General features: G+C 37.6%; 1 protein-coding gene across 4 annotated transcripts in view; it reads right to left on the reverse strand.

Annotated features, from left to right (window-relative positions):
• The window catches only part of scube1 (signal peptide, CUB domain, EGF-like 1), a 101546-nt gene extending 80013 nt beyond the window's left edge, over window positions 1-21533 (reverse strand). For 2 of the 4 annotated variants that reach the window (XM_048157192.1, XM_048157191.1), the window contains exons 1-3: window positions 21289-21531; window positions 19544-19666; window positions 3745-3870 (exon numbers count right to left, since the gene is read on the reverse strand). In XM_048157192.1, the coding sequence (XP_048013149.1) occupies window positions 3745-3870; window positions 19544-19666; window positions 21289-21499 (460 nt within the window). In that variant the 5' untranslated portion in view covers window positions 21500-21531. Of the gene's footprint in view, window positions 1-3744; window positions 3871-19543; window positions 19667-21288 lie in introns of all 4 variants that reach the window. The other 2 variants (XM_048157190.1, XM_048157193.1) reach the window with 2 other exon arrangements.
• Between the last annotated feature and the right edge of the window lie 21 nt (window positions 21534-21554).

The following is a 21554-nucleotide window of genomic DNA, read 5'->3' on the forward strand; positions in this document are numbered from 1 at the left end:
CAACCTTTAGGCTGTGTCCACCAAAGCATTTTTACACAGCTGAAAACGCCAGCGGTTTTCTGAAAAAGGCTTGCTGTGAGCGCTTGAGAAAATGTGGAGAGAGAGAGAGTGTGCAAAGACAGAATGGAAGAAAGAGAGAGATTTTAAGGATAAAAAGGATAAAAAGAAAAGTTAAAGTAAAAAATGAAGGTTTGATTATGAAGGAAAGAGTCATAGAGATAAAATACCATACAGCATTTTCACAGTTTTAGACCTTGTATAATGGTAATACCTTGTTTTTGGGCATAGTACCTGGTTTGACCATAGTATTCTAGTACAATTCATAGTATTGTTTTTACCCAGCAGAAAACGCCAGCGTTTTTTTGAAAACGGCTTGCTGTGAGCGCCTGAGAGCGCTTCGGCAGCTTTTCAGTTGAGCCGCTTTATGTGCTATAAACAAAATATTCGTTTAAAAGTGTTGCTAGTCTGATTTTTCAGGTAGTATTTTCTGAATATAAAAATGTCGATACAATGTAAAATATTTGCTCTGTTTTTATTGATTTTGTTCCGTTGTTGTTCTTGTTGTTGTCGTCCGTTGCCGTTGTCCCAGCAGGATGTGGCGTTTGTGGCCCTCCTCCACTGTGATTGGATGGTTGGCTAAAAAGTGACAGTGATGAGCACTGCGTTTTACCAAAGTCCCTTTAAGACAAGTCAGTTCACTCGGCGGCCATCTTTGAAACGCCTCTCGGGCATCCTGAGCATCCATGCAGCTCATATCTCTTTGAATTGGGGAAACATCAAATTCTCCAAAGCTGTTTGCCAAGCTTTCGATTAAATTTCATATTTGAAATCACCAATGAATTCTGACAACAACTGTCTCATAATTTTTTTTCCAAACACTCGAATCATGACAAAAAAAAACTGTATTTTTTAGGCTGGATCAAGCTAATGCGCATGCGCATCTCTTGCGTCTAATTTCGGAGGCGCGCGTCTGACTGTTTCTATAGAAACCGGAGCTTCTAACAGCCGCTGCAGTGACGCGATGACTTTAGCAGTCGGCGATTGGCTCTTATTTTGAAGGCGGGACTTATTCCGCCATATTGCGCGTTACACTTTCTCCCATTCAAAACAATACGAGTGACATGTCTTGTGTTATTCTATAGTCTTTGGTTTTACCCAAAGTTGTACATTCTACTACTCTTGGCGACCGGTAAAAAACAGTGAAATAGACGCTTAGTGCCTTATTACGCTCCTGGAGGTTTAAAAACGTGACGCTCCCATTAAAAACAATTGGAAAAATACTCTAGCCTCTGAAAAAAATAAAAAATGCTTTGGTGAACACATGACCTTTACCTACAAATCATACGGGTCACATTGTACAAATTCATATGAAATCGCCAACTAGTACAATACTTACAAATTCTCATGAGATGGGGTTGGAAATTACACACTTCACCTATAAGTAGTTCATGATATCAAAATACCATGGTAGTCATCGCTATACACCAGGGGTCATCAACTATATTTGTCCAAGGGCCAGAATTTTTCACTGCAGACTCTGTAAGGGCCAGATACTCGTAATATAAAATAAAATTCGAATTGTATCCTAATACTGTATGTTATTATTTGATATACTAATTCTAATTCCAAATTTATGTTATTTTTTACATATTACCTGTACTGCAGCAAGCCACCAGGGGGCGATAGCGATATTTTAGGCTTCATATTTGTGAGGCTTTCAAGCTGTCCATCACTGTCACGCAATTGTGCGCAAATCCCAGGCAAGGAAAATTTTGACATTTGTGAAAAAATGAGCACGTGAAACAATAAAAGATGTTCAATGAGAGAACGCGTTTATCGTCATTCTTGACTGAAGGCAGGCTATGGCACAAGCTACTTTTCAGAAGGCTTTTTGTTTCGTTAGATTAAAAATAAAAAACGGTTCTCATTCCCCCTTGAATAAGGCCGGCGACACACTGGCTGCGTGAGCGACTCAGCTGCGTGGCGTGTCCGTTTTTATTTCGGCTCCCATATTTAACAGGTTGGAGTTTGCACACTGAGACACGCGTCTCAGGCGCGCTCGAGCCACGCAGAAAACGCGTGCATGCTAGAAATAGAACCGACGCGTGTTCCAGCAACGGGAGTGTTCTCTGGCTAGAGCGCAGAACAGCGGAGTTTGTGCATGTCTGAGCTTGTGTTTTGTTGCTTTGACATTGTGGAAAATAGAATAATAGACAAAATGTATTAGCATTTTTACCCGTTATTATCAATCTAAATTAATCTCGTTTTAATTTAACTTAATTTCGTTTTTCTTTGTTTAAATTTCTGTGTCAATTTGTTAGTCAGAAAATTATTAGACTACCTTAAAAGTATTGCTTAATTTAACAGACCTGTGTGTGTGCGTTTTATATCACTAGTGCAGTGTCCGTTCTCGGAGCATAAGCCCTGCCCGCGTGAGGTGCGCCGCTTCCTGCTCGCGCTGCTCTAACTGTAGTTTACTAAAAGTTTATTAATTCTGAATGTGTCGCGTCTCGCGTGTCCATCTATATTGCACCAAATGCGACACTGCACTCCCCTGTGAAGTCGATTGGATGCAAACGGATATACAGACACAGATTCCTGCCTTTATTAGAGAGAAAAATATGTTCAGCCCCTCTCTCCGAAGCTTCGAATAGTCGATGTTCATCAAAAAATGGTATTCGGACCAGCCCTAAACTTTTTCCTCTTACAAGGCTATTCCTGAATTCAGTATTATTCTGGGGGCCGGATGGAAATCTCTGGCGGGCCGGATTTGGCCCGCGGGCCGCCAGTTGACGTTGCATGCTATACACTATAGTTCTGTTTTGAAAGAGAAACAAATTAGGAAAAATCGTCTGAGGAAATCTGATGTAGCAAGGCGGAGGAGGTGCTAAAGGTCTCTGAAGTTCTGAGCCCTGATGTCCCGTTCTGGGATCCATCATCATTACAACGTCTAATGAAAAACGATGACCTCAGCATCCTGAAACTCGGCTCCGCGCACATATTTGCTTTGGATTATGAGAGCAGAGAGGAGATGAGAGGGGTTCAAGGTCTTCATCCAGCTGCTAAGACGAACACCAGTGCTGTCTTCTCTTTCTTTATCTCATGCAACACTGAAATACGTGGTCACCATGACACTATAGAGCCACCACACTTTAGGTTGATAAGTCACTTTCAACCAAAAACACATCTGCACTCACTTAGAGCGGTAACGCAGACAGGCTCGCTACAAAAAAACACACTTTTTAACGAATTCCTGAATCCCCACAGCAATCCAGCAAAAACCATGAGACCCGGACCTAACTCTCTGGGTCATGGAATTTCATCTTTGAACTATTTCAATAAATATGATATGGCAAGTTATTAATTTTCTCTCAGCCTTTTTTTCCCCTTACTTCCATTTTTAACCACTAACATAAACATCAGACCTGACTGCCGATTTCTGGGAATTGGATGCGATTGCGCCACTGGTGACATTTGGGTGACATTTTTAAGAGATGAAAATAATCGCAAGGTTCCTGTTGGCGTGCTCCTGTCAGAACGGGGATGGAATACTGGCGCTAGATGTGGCTCGGCTGGCCTTTTCCGAGGCGCTGCATGGAAAGATCGCTGAGGCAGATTTGTTTACGTTTGCGGAGGGGGTCATTATAGAGGTTGTTAGCCGGGCAAAGGGATGACGAGGGAGTAGTTCATCTGTAAGTCCGTCAAAAGAGGCAACTGAGTGTATTTTTCTCTCTAGCGTCTTACCGAGACAGTTGTGCCCGTCGTCTGCCAGCATGAATCCATCGTAGCATGTGCACCTGTAGTTCCCGGGGATATTGATGCATTCGTGAACACATCCGCCATTGTAGTCGTTTTCACACTCGTCCATATCTGAAAAAGACAGCACACATACACAAAATTGAGTCAGTAAACACAAAAGTTACAGTTTCTGTAACACAAACAGTGTGGATGAGTTACACATTGAAATTTAATACTAAGGTTAGGGGTTGTTCAAATCACTAACCTATGGAAGTTTGTTTCCACCATGGAATAAAAAACATAAAAAGGTAATTGCGATATTTTATCTCACAATTCTGACTGTTTTTCTCAGAATTGCGAATTATACACTCAGAATTGTGTGATATAAAGTCAGAATTGTGTGATATAAAGTCAGAATTGCGAGTTATAAAGTCAGAATTGTGTGATATAAAGTCAGAATTGCATGATATAAAGTCAGAATTGTGAGATATAAAGTCAGAATTGCGAGTTATAAAGTCAGAATTGTGTGATATAAAGTCAGAATTGCATGATATTAAGTCAGAATTGCATGATATAAAGTCAGAATTGTGTGATATAAAGTCAGAATTGCTAGTTATAAGGTCAGAATTGCGAGTTATAAAGTCAGAATTGCGAGTTATAAAGTCAGAATTGTGTGATATAAAGTCAGAATTGCATGATATAAAGTCAGAATTGTGAGATATAAAGTCAGAATTGAATTGTGAGTTATAAAGTCAGAATTGCGAGATATAAAGTCAGAATTGCATGATATAAAGTCAGAATTGTGTGATATAAAGTCAGAATTGCGAGTTATAAAGTCAGAATTGTGTGATATAAAGTCAGAATTGCATGATATTAAGTCAGAATTGCATGATATAAAGTCAGAATTGTGAGATATAAAGTCAGAATTGAATTGTGAGTTATAAAGTCAGAATTGCGAGATATAAAGTCAGAATTGCATGATATAAAGTCAGAATTGTGTGATATAAAGTCAGAATTGCGAGTTATAAAGTCAGAATTGTGTGATATAAAGTCAGAATTGCGAGTTATAAAGTCAGAATTGCATGATATAAAGTCAGAATTGCATGATATAAAGTCAGAATTGTGTGATATAAAGTCAGAATTGCATGATATTAAGTCAGAATTGCATGATATAAAGTCAGAATTGTGTGATATAAAGTCAGAATTGCGAGTTATAAAGTCAGAATTGTGTGATATAAAGTCAGAATTGCATGATATAAAGTCAGAATTGTGAGATATAAAGTCAGAATTGCGAGTTATAAAGTCAGAATTGTGTGATATAAAGTCAGAATTGCATGATATTAAGTCAGAATTGCATGATATAAAGTCAGAATTGTGTGATATAAAGTCAGAATTGCTAGTTATAAGGTCAGAATTGTGAGTTATAAAGTCAGAATTGCGAGTTATAAAGTCAGAATTGTGTGATATAAAGTCAGAATTGCATGATATAAAGTCAGAATTGTGAGATATAAAGTCAGAATTGAATTGTGAGTTATAAAGTCAGAATTGCGAGTTATAAAGTCAGAATTGTGTGATATAAAGTCAGAATTGCATGATATAAAGTCAGAATTGTGAGATATAAAGTCAGAATTGAATTGTGAGATATAAAGTCAGAATTGCATGATATAAAGTCAGAATTGTGTGATATAAAGTCAGAATTGCTAGTTATAAGGTCAGAATTGTGAGTTATAAAGTCAGAATTGCGAGTTATAAAGTCAGAATTGTGTGATATAAAGTCAGAATTGCATGATATAAAGTCAGAATTGTGAGATATAAAGTCAGAATTGCGAGTTATAAAGTCAGAATTGTGTGATATAAAGTTAGAATTGCGAGTTATAAAGTCAGAATTGTGTGATATAAAGTCAGAATTGTGTGATATAAAGTCAGAATTGCGAGTTATAAAGTCAGAATTGTGTGATATAAAGTTAGAATTGCGAGTTATAAAGTCAGAATTGTGTGATATAAAGTCAGAATTGTGTGATATAAAGTCAGAATTGCGAGTTATAAAGTCAGAATTGTGTGCTATAAAGTCAGAATTGCATGATATAAAGTCAGAATTGTGAGATATAAAGTCAGAATTGCGAGTTATAAAGTCAGAATTGTGTGATATAAAGTTAGAATTGCGAGTTATAAAGTCAGAATTGTGAGTTATAAAGTCAGAATTGCGAGTTATAAAGTCAGAATTGTGTGATATAAAGTCAGAATTGCATGATATAAAGTCAGAATTGTGTGATATAAAGTCAGAATTGCGAGTTATAAAGTCAGAATTGCATGATATAAAGTCAGAATTGCGAGATATAAAGTCAGAATTGCGTAATTTAAAGTCGCAATTGCGTGTTATAATGTCTAATTGCTAGGAAAAAAGACTTTGCGAATTTTTTATCATGCAATTCTGACTTTATAAGATGCAATTGTGAGTTTATCTCACAATTCTGACTTTTTTCTTAGAATTTCGAGATATAAACACACAATTGCAAGAAAAAGAGTTCAGAATTGCAGAATTTCCAACTCGTAACTGCGAGTTTAAATCTCACAATTCTAAGAAAAAAGTCAGAATTGTGAGATGCAAACTCGCAATTGTGAGAAAAAAAGTCACAATTACCTTTTTTATTTTTTTATTTAGTGGCGGAAACAAGTTTCCATTCTAACCCTTAGCAAGGACTACTAAAAAGTCAAATCCTGTTATTGATTCTAAGCAGAGGTTAAATAGGGAGGTTTAAGAACGGTTGGCTTATGAAACAAGCCTCCATTACGGCTATGAGTATGTACAGCAGACGGACGTAAGTGGGGACACTAAAATAAACACAATATTTCTTTCTCTTTCACTCATACACTTGAATACATTGAAATCAGATAGACAGAAAGTGTCTGTTCTCTGCCAAACAATGATAGCAGGTATCTGCTTTGTGTTCTGTATACCTTGGAGTGTGTGATTTAATAAACCTGGCTTGTGCTCTTGGAGACGTACGGCACAAACTAAAAATATCCACATTATTTCCCACAAATAACACTCATGTTGTGCAACTGTGGCTACGAGGACAGCGAGAACTGCGTTTAAGAATGTTTTGTTTTTCTTTGCAAGAACTGAAAATCTATTCAGATAGTGCACAGTAACACACATGCTCTTGCCACAAACACAAATCATACACATATACATCAAAATTATGGTGGCATAAATACTTCACTAGAATTTTATTTGTTGTTTATTTCTTTCGTCTCTCAAAGAGTGTCGGTTTTGGCTCATTGTGAGGAAAAGGGTCATCACAGTAGACAAACCCGGAGCCAACTCATCACAAAAACATCCATAAACACTCTGGAGCAAACAAAAAGTTCACGTTTCATTACTGTTTTATCTAGTGTACATGCTCCTGAAGAGTGCTACATCCACAGGAATGAAGGGGGGAAAAAAAAAAAAAAAGAGTGACAGATGGATGGAGGAAGTCCCCTGAAGGTAAATGAGATGGAGGAATGACAGATTTAATGATTTAAGTTCAGATCTCACCATAAAAAAGGCCACTTTAAAATAACACATTGAGTCTTTAAAGGGGACCTATAATGGCCCTTTTACAAGATGTAATATAAGTCTCTGGTATCCCCAGAATGTGTCTGTGAAGTTTCAGCTCAAAATACCCCACAGATCATTTATTATAGCTTGTCAAATTTGCCCCTATTTGGGTGTGAGCAAAAGCATGCCGTTTTTGTGTGTGTCCCTTTAAATGCAAATGAGCTGCTGCTTTCCAGAAGAGGGCGGAGCTTTAACGGCTCGTGCTTCAGTTGCTCAACAACAACAAAGCTGGAGAATCTCGCGCAGCCAAAATGACGACTGTCACTAACGGTGTTCAACCTTACATTGTTCAAACTGGAGTCGACACTGATGGAGAGACCAAGCGGCAACCTCCCCCAGTTTCTCTTGAGGCCAATACAGAAGTGACTTAAACTGCGATTCGTCGACTGGCCGCTAGGGACAGGCTCCAAAAGAGAGCAGAATCTCATTGAGTCCCATGTTAAATTGGCCAAGTTTACAGCAGAAAAAAACATGTTTACAAGTTGGTTCAAATTGTGGTTTTGGTCTATACTGCTAATTTTGCCCTTCATGACAACTGTGAGGGGGGTGAATTTTTTTCTAACTCATTCTTTTAAATTATATTAAGCCTTAAAGTTCTGCATAATTAAGGGCGTGGTCACTTGAGTGACAGGTGGATCGCGCTGCTGTCTGTGAGCCGTCACTTACTTTACCTCAGCTAATTCCAGCCACTGAATTTGGCATCTCAGCCATATTTGTGCTCGATTATTTTATACAATTATAAAATATGGCTTGCTGCATAATATTCGAGACTGATGTGTGTCTGTGTAGATGTGCATGCATGCGGAAGAAACAGAACTCATGTTGTTGGATCGTGGCATTGGCTAAAAGTTTTGTTTGTGAGATTTACTACAATGACAATGGCGGGAGGATATCAAAATCTGACAGCACTGCTTGGATATTATAACTAAAACTGCTGCACTATTTTGAAAAAAATATACTTTGGACACGGGCTCATTTGTTTGTTAGATACGATCGTATACAGTTTTACAACATAAACGCTGCTCAGATTGCATTATTTCTTGAAGAACGATGACAGAGAGCAGATCATTCAGAAGAAATGTGATGCAAACAATGGATAATATATCAATATTTCATGGACAAAAAGTACTTTTTTTTGTTTTGCAATGGACATTTATATTTTACCACAGATTGGATTCATCTCGTGATCTCTATTTCATTATAAAGGTATGAAGTCCCATTTTGATTTTCCATGTTGTTATTTGCACACCCAACACTACTGGTGTTGGAGCATCTATATCTTAAAAAAAACACCGTAGATTGACAGTAAACCTTTAGAACTTTCTGATGATAAAACTTATCTTCATTAATAATTTAGATAGTATCTAGATAGATAGCTCCTTTGCTTGCTAACATAGTCACGTCGAGCTAGGCGGGCGTGGTTTCAGCAACCAGTCACATCAGCTAAAACCACCTCCCCGCCTCTTTGCCCATTTTCAGTTATCCGGGAGTGACGCGCGGTGACGCGCAGCTAAGATGGCCGCGGTCTCATTTACGCGTCAAAACTGCTGTTCAGAAATCTATGGGTGACGTCACGGACACTACGTTCATATTTTTTTACAGTCTATGGGAGAGACTCAGGAAGAAGTTACAACGTTTAGAATGAAACTGGACGTTTCTGAATGGTTAGTGGATAAATTTATGTAGTTGCTGTGGAGTTGATTCAACTCATTGACTAGCATGTGCCGTCATGTTAATCTTTTGTGCAAATCCAGCATTGAATTGACCCTCGTTTGTGAAGCAAATGACGGTATGATAACAACACTCTACTACAACAACTCTTCCTCTTCTCTAAAGCAGCCCAACATGGCCTCAACCCCTTTGTTGCGTGTTCTCAGGGGCAGGGTTTATGTAAATTGTGGGGTTTGTGATGTCACTAACACGGGAAGAAGCTTGTTGTAGTCCTTAAAAAGCTATTTCTTTTGTATTGAACTTTGAGCATCATAACTTTGCAGAGGTTGTTTATGCTCAAACAGCAACATTACTCACTAACTAAAGTGAAATCATAATCAAGGACCCCTTTAATAAACAAATCATGATACACCAATAACTTTCATACAAAACTTGTACTCCCCGTGTATGCAAAAATCACATACTCAGGATGGCCTTACAATCATGGTGAAGATTAAATTTTATGATTGATATTTAATCTAGATGCCATCATATACAGTAAAAGAGTTGCATAATAGCTTGAGCTGCAAGGTTCCTCTGCATGAAAACGCAGATACGTGAATGTACGGAGTCTGTACATGAGAGTCTGTAACCTTGGTCTGTATTAAAGGAGTTTATTGTGTTTGAACTGTTTTTGAGGATGGCACTCAGGCAAGAGCGTGTCTTTAGAGAGTGTCATATGTTTGTTGAAAGTGGTGAAATGCTGTAAAAGAATGTTTTTTTGATGAAAGCCCTTTTATGGAGATGGTTTGGGCATGTTCTATGCAACTGACCAAACCTCAAGCATGCAGTCCCTTATTTAAAGGGATGGTTCACTCAAAAAATGAAAATTCTGATGAAAATCATTTTCTTACCCTCAAGTAGTTCCAAACCTGTATGAATTTCTTTGTTGTGCTGAACACAAAGGAAGATATTTGGAAGAATGTCAGTAACCAAACAGATCTCGCCCCCCTTTTACTTCCATAGTAGGAAAAATAAATACTTTGGTAGTCAATGGGGGACGAGATCTGCTTGGTTACAATCGTTCTTCCAAATATTGTGTTCAGCAGAACAAAGAAATTCACACAGGTTTGGAACAACTTGAGGGTGAGAAAATGATGACAGAATTTTCATTTTTTGGGTGAACTATCCCTTTAAAATACTCCAAATTCATTAACATTATAACAAGGTTAAGAACAAATTCATGCGTGTATGCATGTGTTTTGAATTGGGTGGAAAATTGTAGTGAGAAGTTCAAATTAATCCACACAATTGAACTGAATGAGACCCACTGTGTCTGTCGGTAAAACATCTGAGAGCTGTAAGAAAACGAGTGTGAGTGGAGGTGATAATGTTTTTAGGTGTCTGTGTGTGTTGTGGCCATTAGCAAGGCTAACAAGGTGCATAGAGCTGCCAGTGAAGGTGTGAGGGGGATGGCTAGTTCGCTTCCAGCTGACATACTTCCTGCCCTGGAGCTGTTGTTGATACGAGCCAGCAGTGAGCCGACAGTCTGGGCTGCTGTCGTTTCCGCCGTCGACACGCGCAGATCTCTAATCGAAGGAGAAGTGTTTATGCTTAACATCCCATCAGGCAGATTAAGCACCTCCGTTAACACCTCAGCAGGGGTGGAGCCCGCGGGAGGCAACACCTCAACACCCCTATGGCCCAACATAACACACCCCATCCCCAAATCCTGACTGCTGAAAAATGTGCCATGCAGGGAGCAAAGGAAGGAGGGGGTACTGCAAAAAGCCCTTTTTTAAAACTTAGGAAAAGGACAAACAATGACACCTTGCTAATGTGTGTTTTTGTAAAGTTTCCCACTCCTGTTATTTAGTACAGCAGATGACAGTAAAGAAGTGTAATGCCCATAGAAACTGAGATCTGTGGCCACTTAAATTTTTGGAGGTAAGTAGATTTTGAAAGCAACTTTTAAACAGTCTTTCATAATTAAAGGATTAGTTCACTTCAGAATTCAAATTTCCTGATAATTTATTCACCCCCATGTCATCCAAGATGTTCGTGTCTTTCTTTCTTCAGTCGAAAAGAAATGAAGGTTTTTGAGGAAAACAATTCAGGATTTTTCTCCATTTAGTGGACTTCAACGGCTACCAATGGGTTGAAGGTCCAAATGTCAGTTTCAGTGCAGCTTCAAAGAGCTCTACACGATCCCAGACGAGGAATAAGGGTCTTATATAGCGAAACGATCTGTCATTTTCTAAAAAAATTTTTTAAATGATATACTTTCTAACCACAAATGCTCATCTTGCACTACCTCTGTGATGCACCACGCATTGCATAGTCACGTTGGAAAGGTCATTTTCTCCTCCAACTTCAAAATTGTCCGACATTGATGTTTTACCTTTTTTTTTGTAAAGGCCATTTCACTTTGTAAACACTGGATTGGTACTTCCGCCTATTTTTTTTAGAAAGTGGCCAATCGTTTAGCTAGATAAGACCCTTATTCCTCATCTGGGATTGTGTAGAGCTCTCTGAAGCTGCACTGAAACTACAGTTTGGACCTTCAGCCCATTGGTAGCCATTGAAGTCTACTATATGGAGAAAAATCCTGGAATGTTTTCATCAAAAACCTTAATTTCTTTTCGACTGAAGAAAGAAAGACATAAACATCTTGGATGACATAGGGGTGAGTAAATTATCAGGAAATTTGAATTCTGAAGTGAACTAATCCTTTAACTGGCATTTCATTATAAATAAAAAATTATAATTTTGTAAAAGTGCAAATATTGCAAGCAGTCTCAATAAATAAGATGCCATGAAAAGTGCAGTTTTGCCGCTTCAAATGCTCAAGCTCTTAAAGCTGTCATTGTTTTTATCATTCAATAGCTGGAAATAATCATTCTGTAAGCGATTCCAGCGATATTGTTTCTCTGTGCCGTCATTGTTATAGCTGTGGTGTGAACTCTGCTATTCCTATTTAGAACAATTTTTAGAAATATATCATTATTGTTATAATTATAGTTATCATCTTTAGTGTGAACAGGCCTTTATGCTCATCAAGGCTGCATTTATTTGATCAAAAATAGAATGTGAAATATGAACTGTTTTCTATTTTAACATATTTCAAAATGTGATTTATTCCTGTGATTTCTGTGCTGAATTTTCAGCATGATCTTAAGTAACATTTCTTATTATTATCAGTGTTTAAAACAGATGTGTTACATTTTTTCAAGATCTTTGATGAATAGAAAATTCAAGAGAACAGCATTTGTTTGAAATAGAAATCTTTTATAAATGTATTTACTGTGCTCTTGATTAATTGAATGAATCCTTGCTGAATAAAATGAATAATTTCTTTTTTCTTTTTTTTTTTTTTAAATTAAACAAATTTACTGACCCCAAACTTTTGAATGGTAACAATTATAGAAGAATTTTAAATGTTGTTTAAATAAAGTTTTAGATTTAGATTAGATTCCCTGTAATGATTTTGTATGTGTGTGTGTGTGTGTGTGTGTGTGTGTGTGTGTGTGTGTGTGTGTGTGTGTGTGTGTGTGTGTGTGTGTGTGTGGTGACTGAAGTATCCTATGAGGAGAGGGTCAGGGATGAAGGGTGGGCACAATCAGACAGCCAATCAGAGCATCAACAGCTCTGTGACGAGTCCGCAGACACCAGGCAGACAATGGCCTAGTAATGGGCCGACACCTCCATCTCTCATTCCATTTATCTGTCTCTTCCTCACCACCCCCCATGCCCTTTTCTATCATTTTCTCATACTACACACTCAGAAACACACACAAAATCCATTTTAGTCTTCACACAAGCAGAGACTAGGGCACTTCTTCAGTAAAGCAGCAACAATTACCTGACCTCTTTCACAGGTAGAGATAAAAAGGGAATGAGAAAACGAATGAATAAAAAGGCAGACCAGACAATTCTCTTCTAGGTAAACCGACTGACCCATAGTCCTGATGCTGAGTCATCTTTACAAGCTTTGTTTAATCTCTTTCTCCATCCTGCAAATAAACCCAGGGGATTTAAGATCTGTGGGGATTCCCTTCTGAGCTTCACCAGCTGATAAAGCTTATCAATTAATCAATTTGCATAATCAATAAAACCCAAAAGGGTAAGGAAGGAAGTGTCATGTCACGACTACATCATCTCATGCTATCTCAAGTTATATACATTTTTTATATATATATATATATATATATATATATATATATATATATATATATATATATATATATATTGTCTTTAAAGCATGTCATTTCTGTGTCACCATTTTGATTTCATTAGTCAAACCAATAGTCCCGCCCCCAACTCACACCACTGGCTGAGCCAATGTTGCTGTGTCATGCTGGTCAAGATGCTAAAACAAACAGAGCAATGTTTTGATACCGGCACAGAGCCACGGTGTTTACATTTTTGGGGGAATCAACCTACAAATGGCATTTTAATTGCATCGTGCTGCCGTCTACTGTAGAGAAAACCATTAGATGCATTTTAAAGTGTGAGTTTAAAAGCCTACCAGCCCTCAAAAACAACAGGTTCACAAATCACAGACAACATATCCCTTGGCTTTACACTGACAGAAACATGCAAGACACTGATAATCTTTCATCAGAGATGGACATGGCATCACTCATGATAGTACAGAGAAGCAGCAATTTTCAAATGTCACAATAACAAGCAAATGCACCTCAAATGCACTTCTGTTGTGTCTGTATAAATACTCCCCAGTTAAAGTGAAGTTTATCAGCAATATACCATGGATTAAAGATTCAAATCATAGCAAATATATTCGCTAAAAGCTAAAAAGGCAATAATGAATTGCAGTGGGCTTGGGGACCAGAGCTGACTGAATTTACTGAGCAGTCACCACAAAAATCTGAAAACCAGAAGGAGGTAGACGTTTCTCCTGAAACTCCTTTGGAGAAACAAAAGCAGAAATAAATGAGACACTAGTAGACATATATAGAGCTATAAAATTAATGTGAATAGCATAGCTCAGGTTATATGATCTTAAAAAAATTAGATGAGAAACATTTGAGATCTTTTGCAGACTTTGGTACATTGGCAAAACTTAGAGACACTGATTTCTCAGATTTCTTATGAAATTTCAGACGAGACACATTTGAGATTACTGGGGTCTTTTTCTCATTTTTCGAATGAATGGTCTGCAATTAAGGTGTTTTTATGAGAAACATCTGAGACACACCTGGTATTAAGATGCGTTTTGGTGGATCGGATCACAAGTGGACGACGCTAAATACAGGTGTAACTGGGGTCTAAAAAGTTTTGAGCTTGTCCACTTTCAACCACTTCTAGAGTTAGTTGAAAAAGCATTCGACCAGATTGCTTTTGTAGTGTAAACGCTCATGTGGTCGAATATGTTCGAACAGCCACAAAAGACCGTCTACTCTCTCCCTACTGACTTAGGGCCAGATTTAGTAAACGGGGCAAATTAGCGTGAGAGCGCAACTGCACAAATGGCAAGTTTTTGCAAATTAGTGTTGGGTCGCAAATAAGCAGAGCTAATGCTCATCAGGTGCAGGTCGACACAGGCGCAACTTGTTACATGTGATCTGACAAACATGTCGCAAAATGGGTTAAGACATGTTTTTGGGGTGTTAAATAATGGCGCAAATACCAGTAAATTGACTAGCTCAAACAATAGTAAATACTCTCCTCCCATAAATTTTGAAAGGGATTCTGAAAGGGAAACTCCTACAAATGCATTTGCAATAAGATCAGCCACAAAAATAACCCAGTCAACACCTTTTAAAGTGCTAATTTTTAGTAAATCCTGACAGTAGTTTTTTAACGCCAAAAGAGTGTTTGCGTTGCCGCAAGCTGTTAGTAAATCTGGCCCTTAATGCATAAACATTATGGGAAACACGCTAGCCAGAACGGATTTAATCTTTGTTGGCTGAAAACCCAAGTTTCTAACAAACACTAACGGCTATCAGAGCAGAAATGAAAGCTGCTCTCCGTATGTTTTTCCGTCATCACTGGTTGCGTTCATATGTAAATTGCTTGAGCTTATTTAATCTATTAGATCTGAAAAGCCAAGGCCATGCATTTACCCGCCAATAGATCCTCCCCTTGAAGAAATCAGGAGAAAAGTGGACAAAAGAGAAGGATTAAAACACCAGGTGTAAACGGGAATGTGTCTACCATGTCTACTTGTGATCCGATCGACCATTTTCTGCAACACACCTGGATTGCTAAGATTGTTTCTGAGGAGAAACATCTTAAAAGCATGAGACTTCAGCTAAAAGTCTCCATTTAGCCTATTTGTTGTCTACAAGAAACAATTGAGATGGTTATGAACAGTGTTTGGGAAAGTTACTTTTACAAGTAATGCTTTACAATATTGTGTTACACCCTAAAAAAGTAACTAATTGCGTTACTTGGTTACTTTTTATGGAAAGTAATGCGTTATGTTACTTTTGCATTCATTTTGAGCTACATTTTCTCATCTGGGCTGTGCTTGCTTATTTGTTTTTTTAATAACAAAAAAGTTTTTTCTATTTTTGGTAAATATGGCTTTTATACCATAAGTGAAATGAATAAGCCTCAGGCTGAAGGAAATGCAAATTCACGCTTGTACATTAGAGGGTACAGCTCAAACAAGAAAGTTCAGCCTTCTTCAACAATAGCAAAAAATGAAACACAAATATCATTTTTGTTTAATATTAGTATGGCTGAACTGGATCATTGAAGGTCAGCAGCAAAGACACTGCTTAATAAAGTGAGATTAAATACATAAAGTATATTTGTGGTATTTAACATTTAATTAGTGCAGGTTTGCATAATATTCTGAGTTTGCATTTCACTGTTTTCATTCATTTTGAGGAATACTGAATCTGTTTTGTGTAAGTGAGATTAGTCTAGAACGACAATAACCATCATGTTTACACACAACACCTCTGCACTTTCACGATTTCTCTCAACATGGCGACAGGAGAGCTGCCAGTCAATACGTGGGAAAACAAAGTAACTTGTGTTATTTATTTGAAAAAGTAACTCAGATATTTTCTTGTAAATGTAAAAGTAATGCATTACTTTACTAGTTACTTGGAAAAAGTAATCTGATTACATAAACTCGCGTTACTTGTAATGCGTTTCCCCCAACACTGGTTATGAATCCCCTCATGTTCAACAGACTTCACCAGCATGTAACTGACTACAAAGGCACTGATGTGCAGACAGACACAATGACTGCATTAGAGAGTTAGCAAGCGTTTTCTTAATTTTCTTCAAAGCCAAACATGCAGGGCTTTAATTAAAGGGTGGGTATTGGGGGTGTTAATGGGCTTTTTTGCTTCAGACAAAACAGCCCCCCCACTCCCCACAATACACCACATTACACTGTGGACGGAATGTCCGCTCAGACAGTATAAGAGCAAAAAAAGAGAGGAGACGCATGCATAGTTAACATGCTAAGACCAAAGCTGCCCGGTCGGATTCGACATAACTGACAGCCTCATTGCCCTGCGACCGTAGACTGCGGTTTGAAGGTGGGAGGAAAAGGCTTCTGTAAGGTCCAGAACATTCCCCATGTTTCCTTAGAGAAATAAAAAGATGTTGTTCTAGCCCACGCTGTCTGGCCTCAGACAGGAGTATCAAGCGCTAACTGAAGAGCAGTCTGGTGCGATGCCATTTCACATCCACCTAATTCATTAATGCAATTGAGAACGGGTGTCGGGTTTCATAATAGGTAGAGAGCACATTTCGCCCTTTTCCTGAAACACAAGCTCCACACATGCGTGTGAACCAGGGAGAGAGTGTGGCAAAACGAACAATCTAGAATCCACAGATGAAGAACACAGAGTACAATAACAGGAAACAGCAGAGAGAGAGAATAACCCGACTGTTTGTCTGCTCTAAAAGTGTCCATCATGCTCTGTGCACCTCAGCGATACTAAAGCTCATTTACGCCCTTGTAGCTCATAGTCTTTAATTGCAATAGCTATAAGTCAGAGAAGTGTGTGTGTATGTGTGTGTGCAAAAATGGATAAATTCAAGATCTTTGAATTCAAATTTATCCTGGGTTAACTTAACCTGCACTCTAAAAATTGCTAGGTTGTTGCAATGCAAATTTGGGTCAAATATGGACAAACCCAACAGTTGGGTTAAAAACCAAATTTGACTCAAATTTGGGTTGAAACAACCCAGCATTTTTTAGAGTATGGGCCTTAAAAATGATCTTTTATGTCATTTTTCTAGCAATGGGCTGATTTATCAATAACTGTACCCTGCACCTGCTCGGCTATGAAACAGAAGTTTGAACTTGTGAGTATAAAATTTGAAATTGAGCATAAATGATAAGTGTTAAATTATACACTCTAAAAAATGCTGGGTTAAAAACAACCCAAAATGAGTTGGAAATGGACAAACCCAGCAATTGGGTTTCTTAAACCCAGTGGTTGGGTTAAATGTTTGCCCAAAATTGCTGGGTAGTTTTATTTAACTCAACTATTGTTTAAAAATTGCTATATGGCTGCTTAAAATGAACCCAAAATAGGTTGGAAATTAAAAATCAGACACACAATAACTAGAGGCAACAATAATAATCAAATTTATTAATAAGCAATTTACTAAATGTTTATTGTTTAATTATTATTCATTAAACGTATTAATAAATGTTAATTTATTAAGCATATTAATAAATATTAATATTAATAAAAAGCAATACAGGTATTTTTAAATAACAGTTGGGTTAAATAAAACTACCCAGCAGGTTGGACAAACATTTAACCCAACCACTGGGTTAAAACAAACCATTTGCTGGGTTTATCAAGTTTTTAACCCAGCATTTTTAGAGTGTACAATATTAGAGAAAAAAAAATCATTTTAAAATAATGTTTTTCACTTAAAGTGTTATGCTGATAACTTATTTTTTAATGATGTATTGATTTAGAAAAATGCATATTGTATATCAAACTTTTAATATAATGCCAATATATAATTTTAAGAAAAAAAAAAATAATGAGAAAAAATGCATATTGTACATAAATATTTGTAATATAATGTCAGTCTATAATTCTAAATGAAAAAATGTTAAATTGGAAAAATGCATATTGTATATCATTTATTTGTAATATAATGTCAATCTATAATTCTAAATGAAAAAATGTTAAATTAGAAAAATGCATATTGTATATCATTTATTTGTAATATAATGTCAGTCTATAATTCTAAATGAAAAAATATTAAATTAGAAAAATGCATATTGTATATCAATTTTTGTAATATAATGTCAGTCTATAATTCTAAATGAAAAAATGTTAAATTAGAAAAATGCATATTGTATATCATTTATTTGTAATATAATGTCAATCTATAATTCTAAATGAAAAAATGTTAAATTGGAAAAATGCATATTGTATATCATTTATTTGTAATATAATGTCAATCTATAATTCTAAATGAAAAAATGGTAAATTGGAAAAATGCATATTGTATATCATTTATTTGTAATGTAATGCAAATATATAATATTTAATGTAAAAAAAAAAACATTTCAAATGAGAAAAATGCATATTGTTTATTAATTTTTACATGTGAAGGCCAAGTATGCTAATCCATACTCTGAATTTGTCCTCTGCATTTAACCCATCCAAGTTAGTGCACACACACACACACACTCTAAAAAATGCTGGGTTGTTTCAACCCCTGTTTGGGTCAAACATGGACAAACCCAACCATTGGGTTTAAAATGTAATTAAAAAATTTAAACCAACAGTTGTGTTCGTCCATATTTGACCCAATCATGACACAACCCAGCATTTTTTAGAGTGCATTAGGAGTATAGTGAAGTATTGAACACACACACTGCAAAACGTGAACACACACACCCGGAGGGCAGCCATTTTGCTGTGGCACCTGGGGAGTGATTGGGGTGTTAGGTGCCTTGAATCTCAGTCATTTCCTGCTGGTAGTGAGAATCGAACCCGCAACCTTCAGGTTACTAGTTTGACTCTCTAGCCATTAGCCCACGACTACACCCAAGAAAAATGCATATTGCATATTGTATATATGCCAATATACAATTTTAATGAAAAATGTATTAAATTAGATAATCACTGCTTTCCAAAAATCACATTAGCTAAATAACCTGTAACGACCTATTAACCTATAACATTTTTCTGTTACAAAATCCATGTTCAGAACTTTCTTCCAACATATGTGTGCATGTCCAGTACCTGCTCAATATATGTGAAGTGATGTTAATGTGTGTCTATGAGTGTTTCAGTGAGTGTGTGATACGCTCTGATAGAGTGTGTGTGTGTGTGTGTGTGTGTGTGTTGGCTCCAGCTGTGCTGTGCTCTCAAGCAGAACAGGAGAGGGAGGTGTAAAGACTGGAGCAGGTTTTGCCCTCCCAGCACCTCTCACCCTCACACTGCACTTCCTCCTCACTAATTAAGACCCACAGCATGAGCCAGAGAACAGCTGGATGACCCGACTGAGTGTGTGAGACAGCGAGAGACGGGCGGACAGGGACGGAATGAGCGAAACAGAAGGAGAGAGATCTGTCTGGCCCACCTTCGCAGTGCTTGCCATCTCCCTTGTAACCAGTCTTGCAGATGCACTTGAAGGACTTTGGAGTGTTCTGGCAGATAGCGTCGACGTGACAGTTGTCTGTGGATTCGGAGCACTCGTCGGCATCTGTGGAGTTGGATAAGATTTAGTTCAATGCTTGCTACACATCCCACATCTGAAAGAGGTAATAGTGTCACATCAGACAGTGACAAAAAATAAAAGAGAAGTCACTGGATGCAGATGTGCTTTAAAAATGCCACTAATAGATACATTTTCAGGCAGCCGAAAATCGAATGCTTCAATAGTAGGTCAGTTTCTAAAAACACGACAGCCTCTCTATTTAAATCAGTACAATACAAATAATAAAAGAGAGAAGGGTCATTGCATAAATCTTTCAGTTTCATTCATATCAGAAGAGCTAGAATGAGTTCCAGAAACAACTAAATCCTTCCAGTGCCAATCTACCAAAAGACAAACTAGTCAAACTGACTTAGATAAACATTGACTTTAATGAAAAATCAATGTGCTTTCAATGTGTGTTTTTTCTGACAGGAGATTCGGGGTGTGGTAAAGGTTACTCTTTGTCTCTGTTCTGAGAACAGTTTGCTTTCTCTGATCAGGACCTTATTGCTGGTGAAACTGTACAGAACAGAACAAAAATGAACATATCGATTCAAGGGCAGTCCGTTTAGCCTTTTTAGCCAAGTAAAACTGCCCAATAAAGTGATATATTGATTCACCTAAAAAGCTTATGCTCATTCATGCTCCAAACACAGAGGTGAATGAATGAATGAACAGACTGTAAGCTCGTTTGTCTTTTTGAGGAGGTGATTTGGTTGGTTACTTATGTGTAGACTCAATCCTGCCACCCCACTGGCCCCCCAAAGTATTCTTTGTCTTTTCATCAAATCGTGTGAATCTTAAACTTTACGCAAACGTAAATGATCGCAGAATCCAATGGATCTCCTTTTGCGCAAAGGCGCGCTCTTTTCATCCAACATCCAAACCATAAATACACATGGAGAGAGAATAAACAAAAAAGAACAGTTTTGATTGTGCACTCCATAACTTAATTTGATAAAATAACGTCTATTTGAAAAGATTAAAAACCTGGAAAAACAAAAGTCCGCTATGCGCAATCATCAAACTCATTTGGGGATAAATAATTAATGTCGGATTATTTGCAAAAGCATGTTTCCGACCTAAAATACACATATGAACATATAACATACCATAAATCCTTCAGTCGTGTCGTGGTTAAAAAGAGCCAACACACTATTGTTTGTATCATTATTGACTTTTTCCAGGCATTCATTATAGAGAGAGACACAATGCGTATTGATGGTAGTGGAGGAGTGAGGGGTGGATAAGCCCCCCGGACCCCATCAGGGCGGCTCATGTTCCTATAGACCCCATGGGAGTCCGAAGAGACCCCAGCAAAAGCTCTCCTTAAGGAATATCAAGCGCGTTGCACCAGACTGACGCGTATATGCCTTATTCTGTACGTATTTCCAGTTGTTATGAGAGCGCAATATGTTAAACACTATGATTAAATTTTTAGATGAATGCAATGATAATAATTAATAATGCAGAATGCAATGCTATTACATTTAAATCATTTGCATAAAAAAAAAAAAAAAAACATGCAACCACTGACCGGTGAATATCAGGTGTTAAAAGTTTCACCAAAAAAATGATGTGAAAGATACAGGGGGGGGGGGGGGGGGGGAATAGAATGGAACACTTACCTGCGACTCCAACATTTCCCATGACATCCAAAGTATTTATGAGGAGGAAAAACAAACAGACGTCCCAGGAGAAGCAGGCAGGACCCATGGTTAGAGGCTGTGAGTGAATGGACTTCTCCAGTTGTGCGTTTCTTTGATAAGAAGGCTTTCTGCTGCTGCTGGCAGAAAGAGCACGAGAGCTCGAGCCGTCTGCTGATTGGTTTGCGCACATTTGAGGAGGAGATGGGAGGTGGAAGAAAGGGGGGCAGAGAGAGAGAGAGAGAGAG

This window comes from Megalobrama amblycephala, linkage group LG14 (genome assembly GCF_018812025.1).
Source record: "Megalobrama amblycephala isolate DHTTF-2021 linkage group LG14, ASM1881202v1, whole genome shotgun sequence".
Taxonomy (NCBI): domain Eukaryota; kingdom Metazoa; phylum Chordata; class Actinopteri; order Cypriniformes; family Xenocyprididae; genus Megalobrama; species Megalobrama amblycephala.